The sequence below is a fragment of the Bos indicus genome, chromosome 22, assembly GCF_029378745.1.
Source record: "Bos indicus isolate NIAB-ARS_2022 breed Sahiwal x Tharparkar chromosome 22, NIAB-ARS_B.indTharparkar_mat_pri_1.0, whole genome shotgun sequence".
Lineage (NCBI taxonomy): Eukaryota > Metazoa > Chordata > Mammalia > Artiodactyla > Bovidae > Bos > Bos indicus.
Window position 1 is genome coordinate 2,777,692 of NC_091781.1, and position 26,078 is coordinate 2,803,769.

The following is a 26,078-nucleotide window of genomic DNA, read 5'->3' on the forward strand; positions in this document are numbered from 1 at the left end:
GCATCAGACTTTTCTTCCTCCCACAGATGCACTGAATGAGCAGCTCCACACAGATCAGTTCCTTTGGAGAGAAATATAGAAACTAGTTTAGTTCCTCCTACACATTGAGGTGACTGAGGAAATAACCACACTGAAATGAGTAGGAAAAGCTAAGATACATTCATGCCATAGACCTTTAGTTTAACCACGGAGGAACCCAGCAGTTTCTCCTGAGAAACAGATGGTTTGGACCACACAGCTAGTTCCTCAACTTTTATGGCTGCTACCCAAGGGACCAGCTCCTAGATCACCTAGCTCTGAGAGCCAATGGGAATCAGCATTTGTGCGTCCACCAGGACCATGTTATGGTTTTCAACAGAAGTGCAAACACTTAACCTTGGCTGTATCCTTGGACTCAACACAGACGGACCAGAATAAAACACAAAGTTACCATTTTCTCTATGGAAGGAATTTAACTGCATACTTTTCTAGTTGCTGCCCAAGAATTGGGCTTCTAACCAGCTTGCATCTGGAAGCTGATTGTCCTCTTCCAGGAGCCTGAAAGGGCTTGTGAGCAGTTTCCTCTCCCTCTCTCCAGTTATAAAAGTGAGTGTCCAGCTTCTTTCTGGAAGGAGCTTGTCTGTGCATCTAGCACCCCAACTTTTATGACTGCCACTCAAGGAACTGGCTCCCAAATCACCTAGCTTAGAGAACCAAAAGGGCTTCACATTCACAGTCCCCTTTCACCATGGAAAACAAGTAAGCAATTTCTAACAGATCTGTAAGCAGTCCTGCCAGGCTTATCACAGAGAGAGCAGGCAAAAGCACAAGTCTCAGTTTTCCCTAAAAGGGATTTGACTATATACTTTTTCAGCTGCTGCCTAATGGTTCTAATTAATCTGCATATGGGAGCTAATGGGGCACATAATTAGTAGTAGTTCTGTGAGATCCTAAATGGACATGTGGAAACTGGGGTGAGACGAGAGAAGGCAGAAGATCAAACAGAAGAAAGGATCAATGAGCTTGAAGATAGTTCACTGGAAATCATAAAGTCAGAGGAACAAAAAGGACAGAAAAAAGTGAGGAGAGGGAGTGGAATAATATATTGAAAGTTCTAAAAGAACTTATGAAAGAAAGAAAACTGCCAATCAAGAACAGTGTTTCTGGCAAAGTTGTTCTTCAGAATTGGTGGAGAAATAGAGATACTGATAAAAGGTCAAGGAATTCATCACCACTAAACCTGCCTTACAAGAAATGCTAAAGGAATTCTTTAAGCTCAAATGAAAGGATACTAATTAGAATATGAAAACATAAAAGTATAAAACTCACTGATACAGGTAAATATAAAGTTGTATTAAAAATAATATATGATGGCATTATGTAAATCACATATAGCTTTAGTATAAAGGCAAAAAGACAAAAGTATTGAAAATCTCTGTAGCTACAATAATTTGGGGGCTTCTGTAATAGCTCAGGTGGTAAACAATCTGCCTGCAATGAAAGAGATCCTGGTTCAATTCCTGGGTTGGGAAGACCCCCTGGAGAAAGGGATAGGCTACCCACTCCAGTATTCTTGGGCTTCCCTGGTGGCTCAGCTGGTAAAGAATCCTCCTGCAATGCAGGAGATCTGGGTTCAATCCCTGAGTTGGGAAGATCCCCTGGAGAAGGGAACAGCTCTCACTCCAGTATTCTGGCCTGGAGAATTCAATTGACCATATACTCCATGGGGTAGCAAAGAGTTGGACACTTAAATAATTTTTATTGGACACATAATACGGAAAGTTGTAAATTGTGACAACAGAACATAAAATGTAGGGACAAAGAGTAAACACGAGGAGCTTTTGTATGTTATTGAAGTTATCAACTTAAAATGAACTATTATAATTGTAGGATGTTTTAGGCAAGCCTCAAAGCAAAACCCTTTGTTAGATATGCATAAGATAATGCAAAAGGAATCGGAGTATACCACTACAGAAAACCATCAAATCATAAAAGATGAGAGAAAGAAGAGAAAGATCTATAAAACACTTAGAAAAAAATTAACAAAGGGGCAATAATAAGCTTTTACCTGTTAAAAATTACTCCAGATGTAAATGGACTAATTCTCTAATCATAGACTGAAAGTGAAGGGAAGGAAAAAGATACTCCACACAAATGAAAACCGAAAGAGACCCAGAAATAGCTATTCTTATATAAAACAGAAGTAAAAAAAAAAAATGTAAAAAACGTCAGGGTTGCTATACAATGATAAAGAGATCAATTCATCAAGAGAATATAATAACTGAAAATATTTATGCACCCAGTATTGGAGCGTCTAAATATATAAAGCAAATATCTGAAGAGAGAAATAGACAGCAGTACAACAATACTTAAAATTGAAATTAAAAGATGCATGCTCCTTGAAATAACAGCTGTGACAAACCTAGACAGTGTATTAAAGCAGAGATATCACTTTGCTGACAAAGGTCCATATAGCCAAAGCTATGATTTTTCCAGTAGTCTTGTATGGATGTGAGAGCCGGACCATAAGGAAGGCTAAGTGCTGAGGAATTAATGCTTTTGAACAACAACAATAATAGGGGATTTCATTACCTGACTTTGAACAATGAATAGATCATCCAGACAGAAAATCAGTAAGAAAACTTTGGACTTAAATTACGCTTTAGATGAGGATTCCACAGATATATACAGAACATTCTAACAGCAGCAGAATGGACATTCTTCTCAAATGTACATGGAGCATTTTTCAGGATATATCATATTGCAATACTATCAGGCATCCTTTCTGACCATAATGGTGTGAAACTAGAAATTAATAACAGGAGAAAAACTGGAAAATTGACAAATACATAGAGATTAAACAACATGCTCCTGAAAAACCAGTTGGTCAAAGAAATCAGGAACCTGAAAATGTCATGAGACAAATGAAAATGAAATACAACGTACTGAAATTATGGGATATTGCGAAAGCAATTCTAAGAGGGAAGTTTATAATGATAAATGTTTACATTAAGAAGAAAGACCTCACGCAAACTAACTTTATATAGAAGGAACTAGAAAAAAGAAGAGCTACTAAGCCTAAATTTAGTTGAAGGAGGAAATAACAGAAATCAAAGCAAAAATAAATGAAAGATTAAAAAAATAATAGAAAAAGATCAGTGAAAGTAAGAGTTGGTTTTGTGATAAAAGACACAAAACTTTAGCTAGACTAGCACGAAATAAAAGAAGACTGATAATTAAAAGAGACTTTATAGCTGAGCCACAGAAACACAAAGGATCCTAAGAGACTATGATGAACAATTAGATGCTAACAAATTGAATAATTCAGAAGAATGGATAAATTCCTAGAAGCATATAACCTACCAAGACTGAATCAGAATGAAATAGACTTGAACAGATAACAACAAGTAAGGTGATTGAATCAGTAATCTAAAATTCTCCCAACAAAGAAAAGTTCAGAACCAGATGACTTTATTGGTAAGTTCTATCAAAAATTTAAGAGTAATTAGTGGGAATTCCTTCTCAGCCTCTTTCAAAAAATTAAAGAGAACAACTCCAAATACATTTTAGAAAGCCAGCATTAACTTGATACCAACATCATAAAAGAACACCACTAGAAAAGAGAACATCAGACTAGTATACCCAATGAACATATGTAGAAAAATTCTCAATTTTCTAGCAAACAATTGAGCACATAAAACGGATCATACACCAGGAGCAAGTAGAATTTATTCATAAGATGCATGGATGGTTTAACACTTTGAAATGAATAAACATGATACACCGCAGTGAAGGGAAAGGTAATCATATTGTCATCTCAGTAGATGGAGAGAAAGCATTTGACAAAAGTTAATATCTCTTGATGATGAAAACTCTTGACAGATTGGATGTAGAAGGATTATATTTCAATAAAATGATGACCATATGTAACAAGCTCACAGGTAACATCATGCTTACTAGTGAAAAACTTGAAGCTTTCATCTAAGATCAGCAACAAGACCAGGGTGCCCATTCACACCACTGTTATTCAACATGGTACTAGAGTTTCTAGCCAGGACAGGCAGGCAAGAAAGAGAAATAGAAAGTGTCCATATCTCAAAGGAAGAAGTAAAATTTTCTCTGTTTGTAGAATACACGATCTCATATAAAGAAAACCCTGAGGACTCCACCAAAAAAATTGTTAAAACTAATAAATGAACTCAAGAAAGTTGTAAGATACAAAACCAACCAACAGAAATGACTTGCATTTCTATACACTGACAACAAAGTAGCTGAAAAAGAAATGAAAATAATCTAATTTACAGTTGTGTCCAAAAAATGGGGGAAACAGTGTCAGACTATTTTTTTGGGCTCCAAAATCACTGCAGATGGTGATTGCAGCCATGAAATTAAAAGACGCTTACTCCTTGGAAGGAAAGTTATGACCAACCTAGATTGCATAGTCAAAAGCAGAGACATTACTTTGCCAACAAAGGTCCATCTAGTCAAGGCTATGGTTTTTCCAGTGGTCATGTATGGATGTGTGAGTTGGACTGTGAAGAAAGCTGAGCACTGCAGAATTGATGCTTCTGAACTGTGGTGTTGGAGAAGACTCTTGAGAGTCCCTTGGACTGCAAGGAGATCCAACCAGTCCATCCTAGAGGAGACCAGTCCTGGGTGTTCTTTGGAAGGAATGATGCTAAAGCTGAAACTCCAATATTTTGGCCACCTCATGTGAAGAGTTGACTCATTGGAAAAGACTCTGATGCTGGGAGGGATTGGGGGCAGGAGGAGAAGGGGACGATAGAGGATGAGATGGCTGGATGGCATCACTGGCTTGATGGACATGAGTTTGGGTGAACTCCAGGAGTTGGCGATGGACAGGGAGGACTGGAGTGCTGTGATTCATGGGGTCACAAAGAGTCGGACACAACTGAGTGACTGAACTGAACTGAACTGAAAGTTAATCAAAAAGGTGAAAGATCTATAAACTGAAAACTGTAAAACATAGATGAAAGAAACAGAAGGCAAAAATAAGTGGAAAGATATCCATATTAATAGATTAGAAGAATTTATATTGTTAAAATATCCATACAACCCAAAGTAATCTATAGATTCAGTTCAATCCCTATCAAAATTCCAGTGGCATTTTCACAGAAATAGAAAAAATGCTAAAATTTGTATGTAACCATAAAACTCCAAATAGCTAAGCAATCTTGAACAAGAAGAGAAAAGTTGGAGGCATTCTACTTCCTGGTTTCAAACTATTTTACAGAATTGTAGTAATCAAAGGGGTATAGTATCAGCATTAAAAACAGACACAGATCAGTGGAACAGAGTACATAGCCCAGAAATAAACCCAGGTATATAGAGGTCAACCAGTTTTAAACAAAGGTACTGAATGGGGAAAAGATAGTCCCTTCATTAAATTGTCTTGGAAAACTGGATGTTCGTATGCAAAAGAATGAAATTGGATCCTTAAACTGTACACAAAAATAAACTTGAAATTTATTTTTGGATTAAAGACAAATGTAAAACCAAACTGTAAAACTCCTAGAAGGAAACTTTTAGGAAAAGTTTCTTGAGATTGATTTTATCAATGATTCTTTGGATCCGACACCAAAAGCATAGGCAACAAAAGTAAAAATAAAGCAGGACGGCTGCTGCTGCTGCTAAGTCACTTCAGTCGTGTCCGACTCTGTGCTACCCCATAGACGGCCTCCTACCAGGCTCCTCTGTCCCTAGGATTCTCCAGGCGAGAACACTGGAGTGGGTTGCCATTTCCTTCTCCAATGAAAATGAAGAGTGGAAGTGAAGTCGCTCAGTCGTGTCCGACTCTTATGACCTCATGGACTGCAGCCTACCAGGCTCCTCCGTCCATGGGATTTTCCAGGCAAGAGTACTGGAATGGGGTGCCATTGCCTTCTCCAAAAGCAGGAAGGACTACATTAAATTAAACTGTTTCTTTGTAGCAAGAGAGACAATTAGTTAAATGAAAAGTAGCCTACAGAATGGGAGAAAATATTTGTAAACATTTTTAAAAGGGATTAATATCCAAAATATATAAGGAACTCATACAACTGACACAATAAAAACATTTAAATCTTAAAATGGGCCATTTTTCTAAAGAAGCTATATGGCCATTGGGTATATGAAAAGATCCTTCACATCACTAATCATCAAGGAAATGCAAATCAAAATCACAATTAGTTATCATTTCACACCTGTTAGGATGGCTGTTATCAAAAAGTCAAAAGACAATAGAGATTGATGAGGATGTGAATACACTGGAAACTTGTAGGTGGGAATACAAAATGCTGCTGGTGCTATGGAAAACAATATGGAGGTCTCCTCAAAAAATTAAAAATAGAACTACTATATGATTCAGCTACCCCACTTCTGGGTATTTATCTATGATAACTGAAATCAGAATCTCCAAGACATATTAGTACTCCCATGTTTATAGCAGTACTATTTACAGTAGCCAAGATATGGAAACAACCTAAGTGTTAATTGACGGACAAATAAAGAAAACATACAATGGAATGCTGTTCAGCCTTAAATGAGGAGAATGTTCTGCAACATGCAACAACATGGATTAACCTGGGGGACATTATGCTAAATGAAATAAGCCAGTCACAGAAAGACAAATACTGTGTGATTCCACTTATATGTGATATCTAAAATAATCAAATTCATATAATGAAACAGTGCAATGATTTCCACAGGTGAGGAAAGTGGGAAAGTAGGGAGTTCTAAATTAGCAGGCATAAAGTTTTAAGTAAGAAAGATGAGTAAATGATAGAGATCTGCTATACGACATTGTACCCATAGTCAGCAGTACTCTTTAAATGCACTTTAAAATTATTAAAAGGGTAGATCTCATACTAAGAGTACTTACCAAAATATAATAAAATTAATAAAGTTTAAAAAAGACATAAAATGAAGCATCAACTCAAAAAGAGAAAGATAAGCTCAACAAAGAATGCCCAAAGAAAGTAGAAGGAAGGAAAGAATAAAGTACAGCTATTAATTAAAGGTGAAAGAGGAGAGTGAAAAAATCTGGCTTAAAACTCAACATTCAGAAAACTTAAAATCATGGCATCCAGTCATCACTTCATGGCAAATAGATGGGGAAACAGTGGCTGACTTTATTTTTCTGGGCTCCAAAATCACTGTAGATGGTGATTGCAGCCATGAAATTAAAAGATGCTTACTCCTTGGACGAAAAGTTATGACCAACCTAGATAGCATATTAAAAAGCAGAGACATACTTTGTCGATAAAGGTCCATCTAGTCAAAGCTATGGTTTTTCCAGTAGTCACGTATGGATGTGAGAGTTGGACTATAAAGGAAGCTGAGTGCCGAATAATTGATGCTTTTGAACTGTGGTACTAGAGAAGACTCTTGAGAGTCCCTTGGACTGCAAGGAGATCAAACCAGTCTGTCCTAAAGGAAATCAGTCCTGAATATTCATTGAAAGGACTGATGCTGAACCTGAAACTCCAATACTTTGGCCACCTGATGGGAAGAACTGACTCACTGGAGAAGACCGTGATGGTGGGAAAGACTGAAGGCAGGAGGAGGAAGGGACAACAGAGGATGAGATGGTTGGATGGCATCACCAACTCAATGGACATGAGTTTTGCAAGCTCTGGGAGTTGGTGATGGACAGGGAAGCCTGGCAGTGCTGCAGTCCATGGGGGTTGCAAAGAGTCTGACATGACTGAACCACTGAACTTGGTTAGTGTTGGATAGTGGATAATGATAGTGGATAGTGATAGACTGATTATCCATACTTGGATAGTGATGTTCAATGTATGTGTGCTCAGTCATGTCAGACTCTTTGCGACCCCATAGACTGTAGCCTGCCAGGCTCCTCTGTCCATGGAATTTTCCAAGCAAGAATACTGGAGTGGGTTACCATTTCCTACTCTAGGGGATCTTCCCAACCCAAGGATCGATTCTCCGTCTCTTGCATCTCTTTTGTCTCCTGCACTGGCAGCAGATTGTTTACCACTGAGCCACCTAGGAAGCCCCAGTGGTGGTCTACTAATTTATCAATATAGTATATGCAAGTCTTTTTCTAAAAATAGGTTTGTATTTCAAAGTAAGTTACTAATAATTAGTTTTACTTATATTTTACCTATATTATTATTTTAATATACACATAACTTATTATTAAAGCTGGCAGTTAGGGACTTATATAATTCTAATGTCTTGAATTAATAGTAAATAAAATCACTTGAATTAATAATAAAAGGCAAAACAACATAAGCAAAATATTCCTTTAATTTTTAAAAAATTTCACATTTTCATATGGTGAAATATTTTGCTACCTTTAGTTTTCTTCAGAATTAGAAAAAGAAAGGGATCAATTCTACACTGTATACACCATATACCCAAGAGGCAATACTACCTAGTGGATAAGATCGCAGAATTAGGGAACTGCCTGACTTTAAATCCCAACTATATCTTGTACTAGCTGTGGGACCTTGAACAAATAACTTGACTTTCCTTGGCTTTCATTTTCTCTCTAAAAATGGTCACACTGAGGTTGTCGGGAAGGCTATATGAGTGGTGTGCATTGAATAGTATCTGGCCCAGAATCCGCAATGGGTAAGATTTACCTCTTATTATGGTGGCTTAGCAGTAAAGAAGCTGCCTGTGATGCAGGAGATGCAGGTTCAATCCCTAGGTCAGGAAGATCCCCTGGAAAAGGAAATAGCAACCCACTCTAGCATTCTTGCCTGGGAAATCCCATGGGCAGAGGAGCGTGGCGGGCTACAGTCCATGGGGTCGCAAAGAGTCAGACACGACTTAGTGGCTTAACAACAACAACAACAACAACGGCAAAAGTACTGGGTATCTATTAGATGCATACTGAGGAGTAGTGGAATAGATATTATAGTTAACCTGTACCCCTTTTCTGCTCCATCATACTTTCCTTATTTTTAATTTGGGAGCATTTTATGACCAGAATGACTGAGGCTTCTGTTTTCATCCTTTGTCTCTGGGTGGGTGGAAACACGACATGTTCAACGTTTACAGAGAAGAGGTGCGCAAACAAAGTATACAAAAGCTACTTCTCGGATTTTGGCCTGAGCTTTCTCTCCTTATCCCCTGAAATTTTTATTCTGTTATTTTCCTCTTATTTTCTAGGTTAAATGCACTTACGGAAAAAGGAAAATTTGATAGTAAGATAATAGAATGTTGTAATATGGCAATGGATTCCTCAGTGGAAAACAACATGTATATAAACAAAGTGTGGGTTCAATGTGAGAATGAAAGTTGTTTGAAATGGAGACTGTTATCAAATGAGGATAAAGCCAAAGTCAATCACAGTGAACCATGGTACTGCTTCATGAACACTGACTCAAAGTACAATAAGTGCTCTGTTTCTGAAGAAGACTTTCCTGAAGAGTCTCAGCTTCATCAAAGTGGATATAAGATCGTCTATTCACAGCTGCCTCTTGGAAGCCTGGTTTTGGTAAAGTTAAAGAATTGGCCAAGGTAAGATTTTTGTTGGTGTTTTCTAATAAACTTTTGAGATATAGTCTTGCTAAGTTTATTAACTTTCAAAACTTTTCGAACAATCAACTTCTCTGTTGTTGTCTAACTTATGTATTGTTTTCTGATCTCACTGTTATTCTTTCCCTGACTTGTTTGGGTTTAATTCTTCTTTGTCTAGTTTCTTAAATTGGAGACTTAGATAACTGATTCATATCTTTTTTTCTTCCAGATATGGGCAATTAAAGCTATAAATTTCTCTTTAAGCACTGCTTTAGTTATATCCCACAAATTTTAATATGTTTTGTTTTATTACTATTCAGTTTGTGATTTTTTTCTTTGAAATGAGTTATTAGAATTGTGTTTTTAAATGACCAAATACGGGATTTAAAAAATATTGTTATTGAGTTCTAATTTAAATCTCTTGTAGTCTGTTTGACTGAATCTTGTTTTATGGCCCAATGTGGCCTATCTTGAAAAAAATTTACATTCTTTAATTATTGCCTAGATGCTTAAAAGATCTTTTTTCTTCTGATTTTTGTACATTTACTATTTTATAGCTCCATGTTTCCCATTCTGGGTTGATTTCTCTAGTATGCAATGGGCATTTTCAGTATGCAGTTTCAAGTCTTTTCATCTAGATTACGTTTTTCTTAAATTGTAACTAGTTTATTCAGTTTCATTGCTTTGATTGTATGTTTGGATCCCTGTAGTACTGATGGTGAATCTTCTCTGGTGAGCTTTGGTATTACTTTTTCTTCAGGAGTTTTCATCTTTGAAATTTATGTATTTTCCCTTTCCATATGTTATTTTTCTGAAGGAGTTACCAGTTCTTGTGTTCTTCTAGTTCAGTCTTTATTGAAAAATTTAAAATTTCTTTCAAGAGTTTTGCCCCTTCTCTTTTCAAATCTTCCTTTTCTCCCATCACTTTGTTTTCATTTGTATTCAGTGATTCGCCATGAAAAATGTTAGATGTTTGCTTTCCTAAGGAGACTGTGATGGGCTCATCTAACACACAACACAGAACACACACAAGAGGTCTCCAAGGCAACACCGAGAAGCGTGCTCCTACTCTATCACTTCCTGTTACGGACCGGATTGTGGTTCCCCCTAAAGGCCGTGTGTTAAATCTCTAACCTCAGAATGAGACTGTATTTGGAATGAGAGCCTTTAAAGAGGTGGTTAAGTTAAAAGAGGCCCTCATCCAATCTGACTGGTGTTCCTGTAAGAAGAGAAACTTCAAGTACACAGTAGGCAACCAGGGCCGTGTGCAGAGCACAGCCCTTGAGAAGACAGCATCTGCAACCCTGGGAGAGGCCTCCAGGAAAACCAGCCCAGCTGATACCTTGATCTGCGATTTCTGGCCTTTAAGACTGTGGGAGAATAAATTTCTGTTTGTAAGCTACCCAGTCTGTGGTAATTTTCTATGGCAGCCTTAGCAAACCAATATACTTAATATCTTTCCAGATGTGGAAGTCTCTCAAATATGTACCTTTTGTTACTGAGAGTTTTTCTAGGGATCAAATGTGAAATATTGTTTAAAAATACATGTATGTTAATTGATATGTGCATATATTAATTGATAGATATATAGTTTATACATATATAATTGTTGTTGTTGTTTAGTTGCTAAGTCGTGTCCAACTCTTTGTGACCCCATGGATTGTAGCCTGCCAGAGTCCTATGTCCATGAGATTTTCCAGTCAACAATACTGAAGTGGGTTGCCATTTCATTCTCTAGGGGATCTTCCTGACCCAGAGACTGAATCTGCATCTCTTGCATTGGCGGGCAAGTTTTTTTTACCACTAAGTCACAAGGGAAGCCCATGTAATAATAGGATGGTCTTTAAGAGGAGCTAGAGTTATGTAAGAACAAATGTTTTTAAAGGTGTGAATATGAGCACTTATTTTTGAAGTTACTTATGAAGGTATTTGTAGTCCCATGCTATTTTTCATATCTCTAACATTTTGAAAGCAGAGCATTTATATTTACTAATGGAAATTCTGAAGGTTCAGTAATTCTAATTCAAGAAATGGATTTGAATCTTGTCATTATGTCTGAAATATTACATTAGAAATTTGATTAGGAATTTCTTTTGCAGTTTTGTGCTTATAACTGAGGGTTAGAGTTTGAAATACGAATGAAGCATGTTTTACTCCAGTCCCTAAATTACCTCTAATCTGTGATTAAGACCATCAAAATGCTGCAAAATACAGCTGTACCCACCTTCTTGCTTACTGGAAAGAGTAAAATACATTTTGTTATGTAGACACATAAATTCTTCTTTATAAACTAACTACAAATGAACACAGACTTAAAGTACAGACTAGGAAACTCAAATCTATTGCTTTATTGCTTATTCAGTACCACAAATACATAGAAAGATGATAACAGGATAAATTGCAGTCAGTTCGGTTCAGTTCAGTTCAGTCGCTCAGTCATGTCCGACTCTCTGTGACCCCATGAATCGCAGCACGCCAGGCCTCCCTGTCCATCACCAACTCCTGGAGTTCACTCAGACTCACGTCCATTGAGTCAGTGATGCCATCCAGCCATCTCATCCTCTGTCGTCCCCTTCTCCTCCTGCCCCCAATCCCTCCCAGCATCAGAGTCTTTTCCAGTGAGTCAGCTCTTCGCATGAGGTGGCCAAAGTACTGGAGTTTCAGCTTTAGCATCATTCCTTCCAAAGAAATCCCAGGGCTGATCTCCTTCAGAATGGACTGGTTGGATCTCCTTGCAGTCCAAGGGACTCTCAAGAGTCTTCTCCAACACCGCAGTTCAAAAGCATCAATTCTTCGGCGCTCAGCCTTCTTCACAATCCAACTCTCATATCCATACATGACTACAGGAAAAACCATAGCCTTGACTAGATGAACCTTTGTTTGCAAAGTAATGTCTCTGCTTTTGAATATGCTATCTAGGTTGGTCATAACTTTCCTTCCAAGGAGTAAGCATCTTTTAATTTCATGGCTGTAGTCACCATCTGCAGTGATTTTGGAGCCCCAAAAAGTAAAGTCTGACACTGTTTCCACTGTTTCCCCATCTATTTCTCATGAAGTGATGGGACCGGATGCCATGATCTTCGTTTTCTGAATGTTGAGCTTTAAGCCAACTTTTTCAGTCTCCTCTTTCACTTTCATCAAGAAGCTTTTTAGTTCCTCTTCACACAGCCAAACATCAGTTCTTAATTAAGAAATATAGATACTGAAATTTCAAATGGGAAGACCAGTCAACTGGCTACAGAGACACTTGGCAGTGTAGCATTATGTGTGTTAATTGTTAGCCTTTGCCCTTAGCCCTAACTGAAGGCTCAGAACTCAATCTTATCAACATCTTGGAGTTACTCTTTCTCAGAATAGTTCACACTCTCCTATAAAGCTAAAAAAGCTAAAGAGAAATTGATACAGAATCAAGAAATGCCTGCTTAATCACTGTATAATAAAAGCAAATAATAGTTAGGAGAACATCACTTTCTTTGTCTGTGGTCAAGCTCCATGAAAAATCTAATGGTAATAGTCATATTTGTCGCTACATCATACAGTAACACACACTTATAAAAATACTTATGCAGTCTCTTTCCTCTGAGTTATGCCCACTTCAGCTTGAGGATGGTGCTGTCTTCACTGCTAGGAAGAGAAAGCTATAATGTTTAAGAAATCTTAGAAAGAGCAAAGAAATTAAAGCTTAAAAAGAACTTCATATCTCAGTATAGGAAAATACAATGTCAAGCAGAAGCTAGGCATTTTACACAGACGTTTTGCAAAGATTTCTCATAAATAAGAAAATTAAAGAAAATTACATTTGCATTCTAAATACTATGGGCTAAACAGTTCAACTCTGTCTGTAAGTTAGCAAGCCAATCCAGTGTTACTTTTTAGATATAGTGTATATTTTAGGGCTTCCCAGGTGGTGCTAGTGGTAAAGAACCTGCCTGCCAGTGCAGCAGATGTAAGAAACCTGAGTTTGATCCCAGGGTTGGGAAGATCCCCTGGAGGAGGGCACAGCAACCCACTACAGTATTCTTGCCTGGAGAGTCCCATGGACAGAGAAGCCTGGTAGGCTATAGTCCGCAGAGTCTGACAAGACTGAAGACTTAGCACACACACATGTATTCATTCATAAATGAGATCTCTATTACATCTTTTTATTAATAGTATTATAAAATATTATTTGATTACTTATTATTTGCATACTTATATACTTTTGTATGTAAATATGTGTGTGTATGTGTAGACATGAGAAATTTCCTTTTCCCATTGGTCCCTGCTGTTAGGTACAGTAAAGAGATTTCTTGGCAAATGTAACAGTAAGTTAATGATGATCCAACTCATCCATTTTGTTTCCTGTAGATTAAGGATGAAGCTCAAGTAAAATTTGCTATCTCCTTAAACATCCAGACTACAGTTTGAAAAATGTATTTATTTCTTCTCATTGGTTATAAATATATGGCAGCCAATATCATGCTTAAGCTTCAACTTCTGTTGCAGGCGGTAGCTATCTTAGATCATTTCCACCGGATAAGGAAAGTATAAAACATCAGTTTCTTTGTGATATATTTTCTGTTCTTTTGAAATTTCTTGTGCTGCCTAAGTTTCCCACTTCCTGCTGCAAGTGGATTTCAATACCCAATGTCTGTCTGACCTTGCTGTGTTTGTGTATTTTACCTTCCACCGCCCACAGGCTCTGAGACTGACTGTTCGTTTTCCCTTGTAATTCTGATGTCCTTCCCTTGGGTTGTTGACTCTTACTTTCCCTGTCCACCTTCCAGCCCCCACACAGCACTTCAGAATTTCTTCTTGATATGAACACGAAAAACCAGGAAGCAGAAGTGCACAGTGCACTATCAACATCGACAGTTCTGGAACTCAGATTGAGGTCAGAGTGAGGGTGAAACTGGACATCAGCTTCTTTCTTCAGTCACAGCAAATCAGAGCAGATGATGGATGTAGCAGCTGGAGAGAAGTAATCATGTTTTCTACATCTATTGCCTCTGCTCAGCTTTCCCTGCAGTTCGGTACATTCTGTTTTAGCTGAGATATGCAGACTTGGAGTCAGATAATTCCTTTGCATCACCTGAAAGTGCCCAAGTTATTTGGACATTTGATAATGCTTTTCATAATTCATCTTCAAATCAGTACTCAGTATTTTCTGTAATATATTTCAAGTAATGAACAGAAGCTTTTCTGTTGGCATCTAATTCTTTTTAGAAGTCATCTCTTTATATTTTATAGAGTAATTAAATTGAATACTCTTGGACCCAATAGATTTCACTTAAAAAATAGTATCAGAATTTGTGTCAGAAAAGTAGCAGCTCATCTAACACATAAAAACTGCCAAATATTTCTTTTTTTAAAAAAAAAATTATTTATTTTAATTGGAGGCTAATTATTTTACAATACTGTATTGGTTTTGCCATACATCAACATGAATCCGCCACGGGTGTACACGTGTTCCCCATCCTGAACCCTCTTCCCACCTCCCTCCCTATACCATGCCTCTGGGTCATCCCTTCTTTCATGTGTTAAATATAAGAAATCCATTTCTGAGACTATTTTAAAGTGAATGGAGTAGGTACTGCTTATAATTTTTGTATTGGGTTGGTAGTAATCCTTTTTAAAAATTCAGTGAGGTGCAAATCACCTAATATTAAACATGAACCCCTTATGTTTTATAAAGAGTTTATACAAATAGAATGTAACAATCACAGTTGAGTTACTTTTAAAATAGGTATTGATCATGTTGAAGGACCCACTTGTTCCTTGATTTCTTGTAAGTTGGGTGTCTCCATTGCAGCTGTCACTCATTCTCAGTCATTTATCTACCTGTTGAAGTCTTCTTTTGAGTGGACTCCTTCAGAAATGTAGATTTCTAAAATATGTTTAAAATATAAATTGAACTCAAGTTTATCTCTTAAGCACAGTCCAGTACGAGTTGCCAACTACCGGTAAGATGCTGTGATGTGAGCCTGGTGACCCGATGGTCCTCTTCATTTAGGTTCTGAACTCTCACTTGACTTTCCATTGTCATTTCCACTTCTTCCCAAGTATTCAACTTCTTTGGATGTCAGGTTGTTGGACTTAGTTTTTCATTCTCTGTCGTGTCCGTGTGTCCTCAGTCATGTCCGACTCTTTGCAACCCTGTTGGCTGTAGCCCACCAGGCTCCTCCGTCCATGGGATTTCCCAGGCAAGAATACTGGAGTGGGTTGCCATTTCCTTCTCCAAAGGATCTTCCCAACCTGGGGATCGAACCCACATCTCCTGCATTATAGACAGAAGATTCTTTACCACTTGAGCTATCCAAGCCCTTTCATTCTCTAGCCCTTGTTTTCTCACAATTCCAGGGACTAGAAGTCTGAGGTCAGGGTGTCAGCAGGGTTGATTTCTTCTGAGGCTTCTCTTGGCTTGTGGGAGAGTCTCTCTTTTTGTCTTCTTGTGGTCTGTCCTCTGTGTGTGTCAAGATCCTAACCTTCTTTTTTATAAGGAAACTAGTCATGTTGGATTAGGGCCTGCCTTTTAACTTGGTTGCTAGACCCTATCTCTGAGATCCTGGGAGTCAGGACTTTGACATGAATTTGGGTTGGTGAAAGGGAAAGTCAGGTCTCTCAGTCATGCCCGACTCTTTGTGACCCCGTGGACTGTAGCCCACCAGGCTTCTTTGTCAGTGGGATTTTTCAGGCAAGAATACTGGAGTGGGTTGCCATATGGGTTGGTAGGATGACATAATTCAGTCCATAATGATGGTACTTTATAATATTTTAATTTGTAAAACCCCAAAATGTGTAAAGTGTATGTTTTTTGAACTTTGAAACAGCACAGTGAGGACCCAGAGTGACAGTAAGTCCTAGTTACCTGCTAGAGGCCTCATGTCTGGTACAAGGCAGAACAAGAAACTGGGCCTTCTAACTTGAACTTCACTGCCTTTCTTGCTCTGCAGTACTGCAAACTGAAGTTGAACTTGATAATTGTACAGTTTTTGTATGCTTGGGTGTATTAGCCATGCATATTTTGAATCTTGATCTGTAAAGTTTAGTCAGATTGCTACTGTGCATCCCTTAGTCACAGGCTTCCCCAGTGGCTCAGCAGTGAAGAATCCGCCTGCAGTTCAGGAGCCACAGGAAATGTGGGTTCGATCGCTGGGTTGGGAAGATCCCTTGAAGGGAAAGGCTACACATTCCAGTATTCTTGCCTAGAGAATTCCTTGGACAGAGGAGCCTGGCGAGCTACAGTCCATGGGGTCACTAAGAATCAGATACAGTTGAAGTGACTGAGCACACACACATGCATTCCTTAATCACAGCTTGCTGATCTTCCTTCTTTATTCTCTGAGCAGTAGGTCAGAGTCTTCTGTGATTGGTAAAAAGGCTAAAACTTAGTGGATGTATATGCTGTTTTTGCCAAGTGGGAAACTGAAATGTATCAAGGAATTTCTGAAGGTTGTGTCATGAAAGAACACACCCCTAGAGATTTGTTTTTAGTGAAGGATAAATGTTATTCACAGTCTTCCCTGGTGGTTCAGGCGGTAAAGAATCCACCTGCAATGTGGGAGACATGGGTCTGATCCCTGGGTTGGGAAGATCCCCTGGAGAAGGGAATGGCTGCCCACTCTTGGATTTGCAGTATTGAGGATGTGTACCATTTGGTCACTGCCGATGGAACATATGTGGTGGGGAGGACAACTGCTGTGGTGGGAGGGTAAAAGCAGAACTGCTTTTGTTTCCACTTTTCCCAAAGTTGCTACACCGTCCAGTGTCAGCACAGCCTGAGTCACCAGTCCCCTTTGGCATCCTGGTTCACAGATTGCTAGCTCTCTCCTACCAAGTCAGTGGGTTAACATTTTAGTAGTTAATCATTACAATTGGTGAGAGTTGATTCAAGCCTGCCATGAATCTGATGACTCTTTTTCTCTTAACTTTACTGTTCAGTTCAGTTCAGTTCAGTTCAGTCGCTCAGTCATGTCCAACTCTTTGCGACCCCATGAATCGTAGCACGCCAGGCCTCTGTCCATCACCAACTCCCGGAGTTCACTCCAACTCACATCCATCGAGTCAGTGATGCCATCCAGCCATCTCATCCTCTGTCGTCCCCTTCTCCTCCTGCCCTCAATCCCTCCCAGCATCAGAGTCTTTTCCAATGAGTCAACTCTTCGCATGAGGTGGCCAAAGTACTGGAGTTTCAGCTTCAGCATCATTCCTTCCAAAGAACACTCAGGACTGATCTCCTTCAGAATGGACTGGTTGGATCTCCTTGCAGTCCAAGGGACTCTCATGAGTCTTCCCCAACACCGCAGTTCAAAAGCATCAATTCTTCAGTGCTCAGCTTTCTTCACAGTCCAACTCTCACATCCATACATGACCACTGGAAAAACCATAGCCTTGACTAGACAGACCTTTGTTGGCAAACTTTACTGTTAGCAGTGCCTAAATGTCTCTTAGCGACCCTGGAAATCATTGTTTTGTCTCATGATTCTTTCTTCTCACATCTTATGAATATCTTCAGTATGTGACTGTTTCAAAACTTTCTATATTTACAGAGATACAACTGATTACTTGTATCATTTGAATATTCTACTTAAAAGACTAAAGTATGAATATGTTTAAAATTTGTAAAAAAGTTATTAAAATTCAAAGGAGGAAGTTTGACAGATGATTGTGATAGATGTATTAATGTCTGCCCTTTTTAAAACATGAAAATAATTAAAAATATTTTCTTTTGAAAGTTGGCCAGGGATACTTTGCCCTGACCCTTTTAAAGGGAAGTATGTGACCTATGACCTGGATGGAGATGTTGAACAATATCACGTAGAATTCCTGGGTGATCCACATTCGAGAACATGGATAGATGCGGAGTTTGTCAGACATTATAGTATCACGTTAAAGGTAGGTACAGTAATGTCAAAACTTTCTTCTTCTTCTACTTGTTTTTAATGATTACTATTTTCTCTCATATCCTAAAAGGTATATAGTTTTTTACTTTTATGTTTATATGAACAGAATAGTATGTACTATTTGTTTAAACTTGAATATTGGTATTTTTAAAACAGCCTTTTCAAAGAAAGTATGAATATAAAAATAGCTACGAGGTAGTTTTAAATTTTATTTCTCTAATGGCTAGATAGTATAAATCAACAGAGTGCTCTCTATAATTGCCTTTTGAAACAGTTTTAAGATTATCATTCGATAATTTTTCAGTTCTCTTGAGAAAACTCTTAAGTTATAGCCCTAGCTCACAGGAAAATTAATTATGGAATGCAACCAGATTTTTTCAAATTTCAAACAGAATATTTCATTATACTAACTCCTTCAGTATTTTTTTATTCTTTTTAAACTTTTTAAAACACAGTCTGCAATTAATAAATAGACTGAATTCTCAAGTTGATGAGAGTAAGTGAATTGAACCTATTTTCATGGGTTTGGTTTAGTTATTATAAATTAATTCAATTATCTATATCTGTATTCTAATACTGAAACTTTTCATCTGCAAACTATGCTTTCATTAGAAATCTGATTAAAAAGTAGATGTCAAAAATGTGAATGCCTTTGATTCAATTTGGATGGTTCCTATTGTAGAGTGAGAAGTATATATATATTCAGATATACATATAAATGTATGTACATTTATGACATGCCATTTAGTCCACAGTATATGTAAATCTGTGGAAATTTGAGGTACTTGCTGAGGGACTTTACTGAATCTCTGACCATACTGTATCTTTGTTCCTTTCAGCTTAAAAGCAGTGGGTAGGGAAGGCTGACTCAGTAGAAATGTTTGTGTGGAATAACACCACATGCATTCCTTTTTGGTGGCTGTGAGCCAGTCATGTTGTATGAGGCACCTCTCCACTCACTTGTTGCCTGGGCACTTCTGCGGACACCCTCAGGAGACAGAGGGGAATGTTCTCCCTCTGTGCCCCTCCCCTTTTCTAAAAGACACAGAAGCCTTCCTTCCAACTTCTCATGGAGCAGAACTTAGAATCCCAAATGTTTGACAAGTGTGATAAAGAGCAGAGCATTCTTCAAAAATTATATTTAAACGTATGTAAAAAATCAAAGTGTAGACAGAAAACAACAAAATTCTGTAAAGCAGCTAACCTTCCTTAAAAAAATGAATAAATTAAAAAAAAATCAATGTGTATTTTTAGTTGTCTGAACTAGTGTTACTCTCAGGATTTGAGTTCTGTCAGGATAAATTTAAGTAGTCGGATTCCAGTGAGCATACCATTGGTCCCTGGGACAAGGAAAAAATCTGCTGCAAAACAAAACTAAACTCAAGAATAAGAACCCATAATAAGGTCGGAAAACATTAAAGCAAACTTAAAAAATTTTGCAAATACCAGGAATTCAGGGTGCGTAAATTAAACAGGTTCCTAAAGCAAGAATGAGGACAGAAAAAAATAAAGCATTTGTTTCATGTCTCTGGTGCCTGGGTGAATAACTCCCTGGGTACCCATGGACTCTGGGAAGGCTCTTGCCTCTGCTGTGATTCACAGTACCTACCTATAGGCTCTTATCTCTTACTCTCTTCTTGTTTGTGTCTTCTTCTTCCTGTCCTTTCTTGGAGCTGATAACATGAGAATGCCTTCTTCTGTGAGTCTCTTCTTTCAAGACTGAAATTTTAGTTTCCCTTTACCTCAGTTGGCACATGCCCGGCTGTCCTGATGTGCTCAGATCCCCTACTCCTGGCTACCTAAGGATCTCCACTTGCCAGAAAGGAGACTCACAGATGATTGACACCTCATTATTCCAATGAAAAATCAGGGAGCAGAAAGGAAAGAGGTCAGCTCAGGAAATGCTGACAACCATGATAGGAAAATGGTCAAAAGTCATCCATATAAGAAATCATTTCAAAATTAATAACATCAAACTACGTAATACCCAGGGGTGACTGAGATATCCCTGTCCCTTGGAGATGGAGATAGTACTGACTCCAACCTGCACTTAAGTTGCCTAGACTTTCCAGGAATTTAATGCATTATGTCCTCTCTTTACTGGGGCTCCTTCCTCCCCAGATACTGTGTCTGCACTGTACTCCATTGATCCAGATACTAAATTCACACTTGTGCCCCCATAAAAATATCACTCACATGAAAATAACATGTATTAAACAATATAGACCTTCTTCAGGATTTTTGTAGAAGAGATGGAGAATGGTTGCACATTACACTTACCATCTCAGCTCCTTTTCTAAAAGCAGACAAACAATGATAAGCATGTATAGCTCTCACTGCTCAAATTGACTACATCTTACTTCATATATTATTTCAACATTAATTTCTCCTTATTTGTATCAGCTTAGTTTAACAAGTGATTAAATACTATTTCAGAGTTTTCACTGACTGTGGATTATATCTATTTTGTGTGTGTTTTATTGTGGGAGAGTCTCTTCTAGAAAGACACTATATGCATTTATGAGAAAATAGAATATTTTTTCATTTTAGATTCTGAAAATGTTAACTATTCTCCTTTACTTCATGTTTGTCTAGGCTTTTGCATTTTTTTTTTTTTTTTGGTAGTCACTAGAAAGTTGTTATGTTTATGGGACCACTGACATTAATTTCATTGTTGAAAGCACAACAGAGCTCTGTTGCTGTGAATGAATATGTATATGAATGTACGGTTGATAAACTTTTCCCCATTAAATAAAATTACTCATCGATATACTGCGATATATTTTAGAAAAAAAGTTGAAGGCCATATTTAGATTCTGTATTTGTAACTTATGTTAGTTTAGTCATACATTTTATTTTTTAACTTACTAGAAAATCAGTAAGGATAGGTGAAATCCCCTTCCCCCTTTTTAAAAAAACATTGATTCCCTTATGGTATATATGCAGAATACATGTCACTCTGGTAATTACTCAGAGAATATAGACATGACATGTGCTAGATAACTATTAGAGTTAATGCATGGAGTACAATTCATTCCCCAATTAGCACAAATGTTTCTTCTTTTATATTTAGTAGGTCCATGTCTGCAGAACCTACTACTTGTAAATTTATTCTTTTGCTCGATAGACTACATGACTTAGTTTAGCATTTCTTAAGCCTGGCTTTGCATTAGAAGGCTTTATAAAGTGATAACAACAACAAAAATAACAGCAAAACACAGCAGTGCTAGCACTGTGTTCTACTGGATCACTTAAATTAGAAGGTCTTGGATTAAGGCCAGGTCCCTCAGATGAATCTGATGTGCATTTCAGAGGGAGACAGAGAGAGAGAGAGAGAAGCACTAAGTTTTCTCAACTTGAGGCATCAGAGTTTTGTTGGTTTATTTCTGTGTGCACGCTTAGTCATTCAGTCGTGTCTGACTCTTTGCAACTCCATGGACTATGGCCCTTCAGGCTCCTCTGTCCGTGGGATTTTCCAAGCAAGAATATTGGAGTGGGTTGCCATTTCTTCCTCCAGGAGATCTTCTTGACTTAGGGATCGAACCTGCATCTCCTACTTCTGCATTGGCTGATTTCTTTACCCCTGAGCCACCTGAGAAGTCCTTGGTTTATCTCTGCTAGTGCAGTGATATAACTGTGGTCATGGCTCACTGTTTCAGGACGCCTTTCTCCTACTTCGTTTGTTAGTCTTTCACTTTGGTTTTCCTGGAGATGATGCCGACTGCCATAGCCTCACATGTCTAACCCAGAAATCAGAGTTTTTCTGAACAAAGCTTTAAAGTCATACTAGTTATTCAACACTATACATAATTTATAGATATTGCTGATAAAACTGATGTATAATTTAAATGTAATATTTATAGCATGTTTTAGTTGATCATCTATCTTATAGGTTATTACTGGACATAAATAATGTACTCTAACCATGCCTGTTTGTTTTTTTTTTAATTTTATTTTTAAACTTTACAATATTGTATTAGTTTTGCCAAATATCGAAATGAATCTTCCACAGGTATACATGTGTTCCCCATCCTGAACCCTCCTCCCTCCTCCCTCCCCATACCATCCCTCTGGGTCATTCCAGTGCACCAGCCCCAAGCATCCAGTATCGTGCATCGAACCTGGACTGGCAACTCGTTTCATACATGATATTATACATGTTTCAATGCCATTCTCCCAAATCTTCCCACCCTCTCCCTCTCCAACAGAGTCCATAAGACTTCTATACATCAGTGTCTCTTTTGCTGTCTCATACACAGGGTTATTGTTACCATTTTTCTTTTTTTTTTTTTAATTTCTTTCGCTGCCGCTGTCCACGCCGCCTCCGCCGCCGCCCGCCGCCTCAAACTCCCCCAGTCAGCTCCTTCTCTTGCCACAGCCGCGGCGCCGCCAGTGACACGTCGAGACAAGGGGGCAGAGGCACTGCGTCTGTTACCATTTTTCTAAATTCCATATATATGCATTAGTATACTGTATTGGTGTTTTTCTTTCTGGCTTACTTCATTCTGTATAATAGGCTCCAGTTTCATCCACCTCATTAGAACTGATTCAAATGTATTCTTTTTAATGGCCGAGTAATACTCCATTGTGTATATGTGTCATAGCTTTCTTATCCATTCTTCTGCTGATGGACATCTAGGTTGCTTCCACGTCCTGGCTATTATAAACAGTGCAATGCCTGTTTGGATTACACTTTTCTAGTTCTTTATACTGCCAAGAAAATTAAGTATTGCACTCCTGGTGCTGGGAGGCTCTTGTGGTAAAATTTAACTTTTTTCATCCATGATGTGAGTGGATTTTTTTTGGCTATGTATTTCAACAGTCTGCTGTCTTCTCTGTGGAGGATATACCTGTAGATGTGCAAGCACTTCTTTGGGTATTAGATGTCATTTGGTAGTGTGGAGCTGCCTGTGTTTTGCAGGGAAATGAAAAGGGAGCAATGTGGTATTGCTAAACATGCGCTCCACAACTCCTAGAATTTTGCTTCCTGATTGGGGTGGTCATTAATACTGTTCACCAAAGTGTTCCAGGTTTCTGCCTCCCTGTTATAAAGTAGAGATGCACGTCTGATACTCTTGTGCAGGGTGAGGCCAAAGAGTTATGAGTGAGTGAGGAATATCTGAGCATATGATTGTGTCCAGTGCAACGTCCTGTAGACTTCTGTCTTGTGGCTCCATGATTGATAATGTTTGAAATTTTGGTTTGCTGCTCTCTCAGCCTGGATCCCTGGACTACTCTTAGCAAAGGCCTCCACTGCCAACAAATAACAGATGTGCAGTGTGAAGAAGAAATAAACTGGCCTATGTTAAGTCCCTAGGATTATTCTGACAGATAATTAATGATAGCAGAGAGGATGTTACAGTTCTTTGTAACCTGTATCTTTAGAAGAAGCATTCCTAAAGCTTCAGTACTCTTCAGAATATGGCCAGATGACTGAGGTCACATTACTCTTAATTTCTCCCAGTCTGTAAATAGAAATAACACAACCTATAGTAATTTAGGGGCTTCGCCAATGACTCAGTGGTAAAGAATCCACCTGCAGTGAAGGAGCTGCAGGAAATGCGAGTTTGATCCCTGCGTTGGGAAGATCCCCAGGTGGAGAGCTTGGCCACCCACTCCATTATTCTTGCCTGGAGAATCCCATGGACAGAAGAGGCTAGTGGGCTACAGTTCATAGGGTTGCAAAGAGTCAGTCACAGCCGTAGCAACTTAGCACATATGGTAATTTATCAAATACTTTGGTTTCTTTCCTGTATTATGATAAACATATGGATAGAAATTACCACCAGTGATGATACACTGAATGTAAATTTGGTCCAGTAAATGTCCCCCAGTGGAGGGCTCTGATTGTCAGCATGTACTGCAGTGACTCCAAAAACCAAACAGGCCCATGAATAGCAGTTATGGATCTGAATCCATACCGTAGGTCAGGGACTGGGTGGATCCTTGTATAATAATATAATGCAATAATGTATCATATGTATATGTAATACACTTATATATACATATTATAATAAAACACTGCATTTGTTATAATAAATGTAGTATTTAAAGGCGCACGGCACCCCGTGAAGCAGGCATCATCACTGTTGCCGTATGCAGAAGCTGAGTCAGGCTGCGTGTCTGACCCAAGGCCAGGCAGCTGCTGGGGGACGGGGCAGTGCCTGGTGCCAGTGTGTCTAACCCCAAAGTCCATTCTTCTGTTTTACGCCTTACCAGCTTGCACATGCATAAGCATCAGCCTAATTTATTGTTGAATGTTTTCCACATTTGCACCTAATAAATGAGGAACATTTTCACCTTTTAATCCTAATATGCGTGTTGAATGATGGCAGTTTCTGGTCGACTTGTTTTTTATTTGCTGCTTGATGTTCCCCTTTGCAGGACTAGTGGCCAAGCAGAACTCTTGCTGTTTTCAAATTACAATTGCAATAGTCATTTGACATGTCTAGATTAGCATCTATTTGAGCAAGTGTTTTGCTTCTCAGAGTTTATTAGGATTCAAACTCTAAGAATGTAGTCTTTAAAAAGGATTAGCAAATTAGTTTATAACTAGATCATCAGGCAGCATTTTGCTCTTAGAGTAATGAAGTAAAACAGGATACAAATTTATTTAGCTTGCTGTCTGTGGAAAGCCACATTTGCCAGAAAAAAAGTGTACATATGTGTGTGTGTGTTTGCACCATGTTCCTGTTGGCAAATAAGCTGTTATAGCTACCAAACTCTCAGTAAATTTTTATCATTCTGATTCCATATTTAGTGTAAAATATGTTGTAATTTTGGTATTATTGGATTAAGATTTTTGTTTGTTTGCTTGTTTTCTAAGCATCCTTTAATTTTTGACCTGAAGAAAGTTTAAGGGAATTAGAACATGTTTTTATAGGTATGAATTATTTGTGAATAATCTGCCAAGAAAACTCATTGAAATGTATTAGGAGAAGAATGAAGTTGTCATAGTGATTAAAAGGCAGGCTCTAGAACCCAGTCCTTTGGGTTTGAAGGTTGGCTGTCTGCTTACTAGATGTTTTTCCTGAAGCAAGTCATTCCTGAAGCAAGTCATTTACCTTTTACCAGTCCCACACACCTCATCTTAAAATGGAAGTTATAATAGTAGATGCTTCATAGAGTTGTCATAGGGTTAACTGAGGTTACATGTGTAAAGCACTTAGCATGGTGCTTATCATATAGTAGGCTTTTAATAAACATTAGTTCATGCTGTCATTGGAAGTACAGGTGAAATACAGGTTACATTATTTATTTCTTCTTCCTGGAAACCCACATCTACAGGAGAGAGTACCAAAAAAAATTTTTTTACCAAGAATAGTAAGGTGGAGAATAATATCTTTTCTTCTAAGATTTTATGTGAAAAATAACATGATTTTAGTGTTTTTTTTTATCAGCCAATACCTTCCTCCCCAAAATTGACAGAGATAGGGGGAGGCCTGGCGTGCTGCAATTCATGGGGTTGCAAAGAGTCGGACACGACTGAGCAACTGAACTGAACTGAGGGCTAAGTGATCATGTTATTCTTTGGTTTTTCAGCACATGACTGGAAGTGGTCATTGCTGTGGTGCTTTTCTACTTTAGTGTGAAAAAAGTGGTGAGACTTCTTGAGAGCAGGACATAGGTTAGAGCCTTCTTAATCTGACTTCTTGGTGAATGAATTGTCCCCAGTATCAGCAATGCCTCAAGAATACTTTAGTTTTCTCTGATGGAATTTGGAAG

The 26,078-nt window shown here is 38.2% G+C and overlaps 1 protein-coding gene across 4 annotated transcripts in view; it reads left to right on the forward strand.

Moving 5' to 3' along the window:
- The window catches only part of ZCWPW2 (zinc finger CW-type and PWWP domain containing 2), a 146,402-nt gene that overhangs the window by 49,389 nt on the left and 70,935 nt on the right, over window positions 1–26,078 (forward strand). For all 4 annotated transcript variants that reach the window (XR_011563197.1, XM_019984074.2, XM_070777300.1 and 1 more), the window contains exons 2-3: window positions 9,121–9,471; window positions 18,186–18,345. Coding sequence is in view for 3 of the 4 variants with exons in the window: in XM_019984074.2 (XP_019839633.2) it covers window positions 9,179–9,471; window positions 18,186–18,345 (453 nt within the window). In the remaining variant the exon portion in view is untranslated. The remainder of the gene's footprint in view (window positions 1–9,120; window positions 9,472–18,185; window positions 18,346–26,078) is intronic.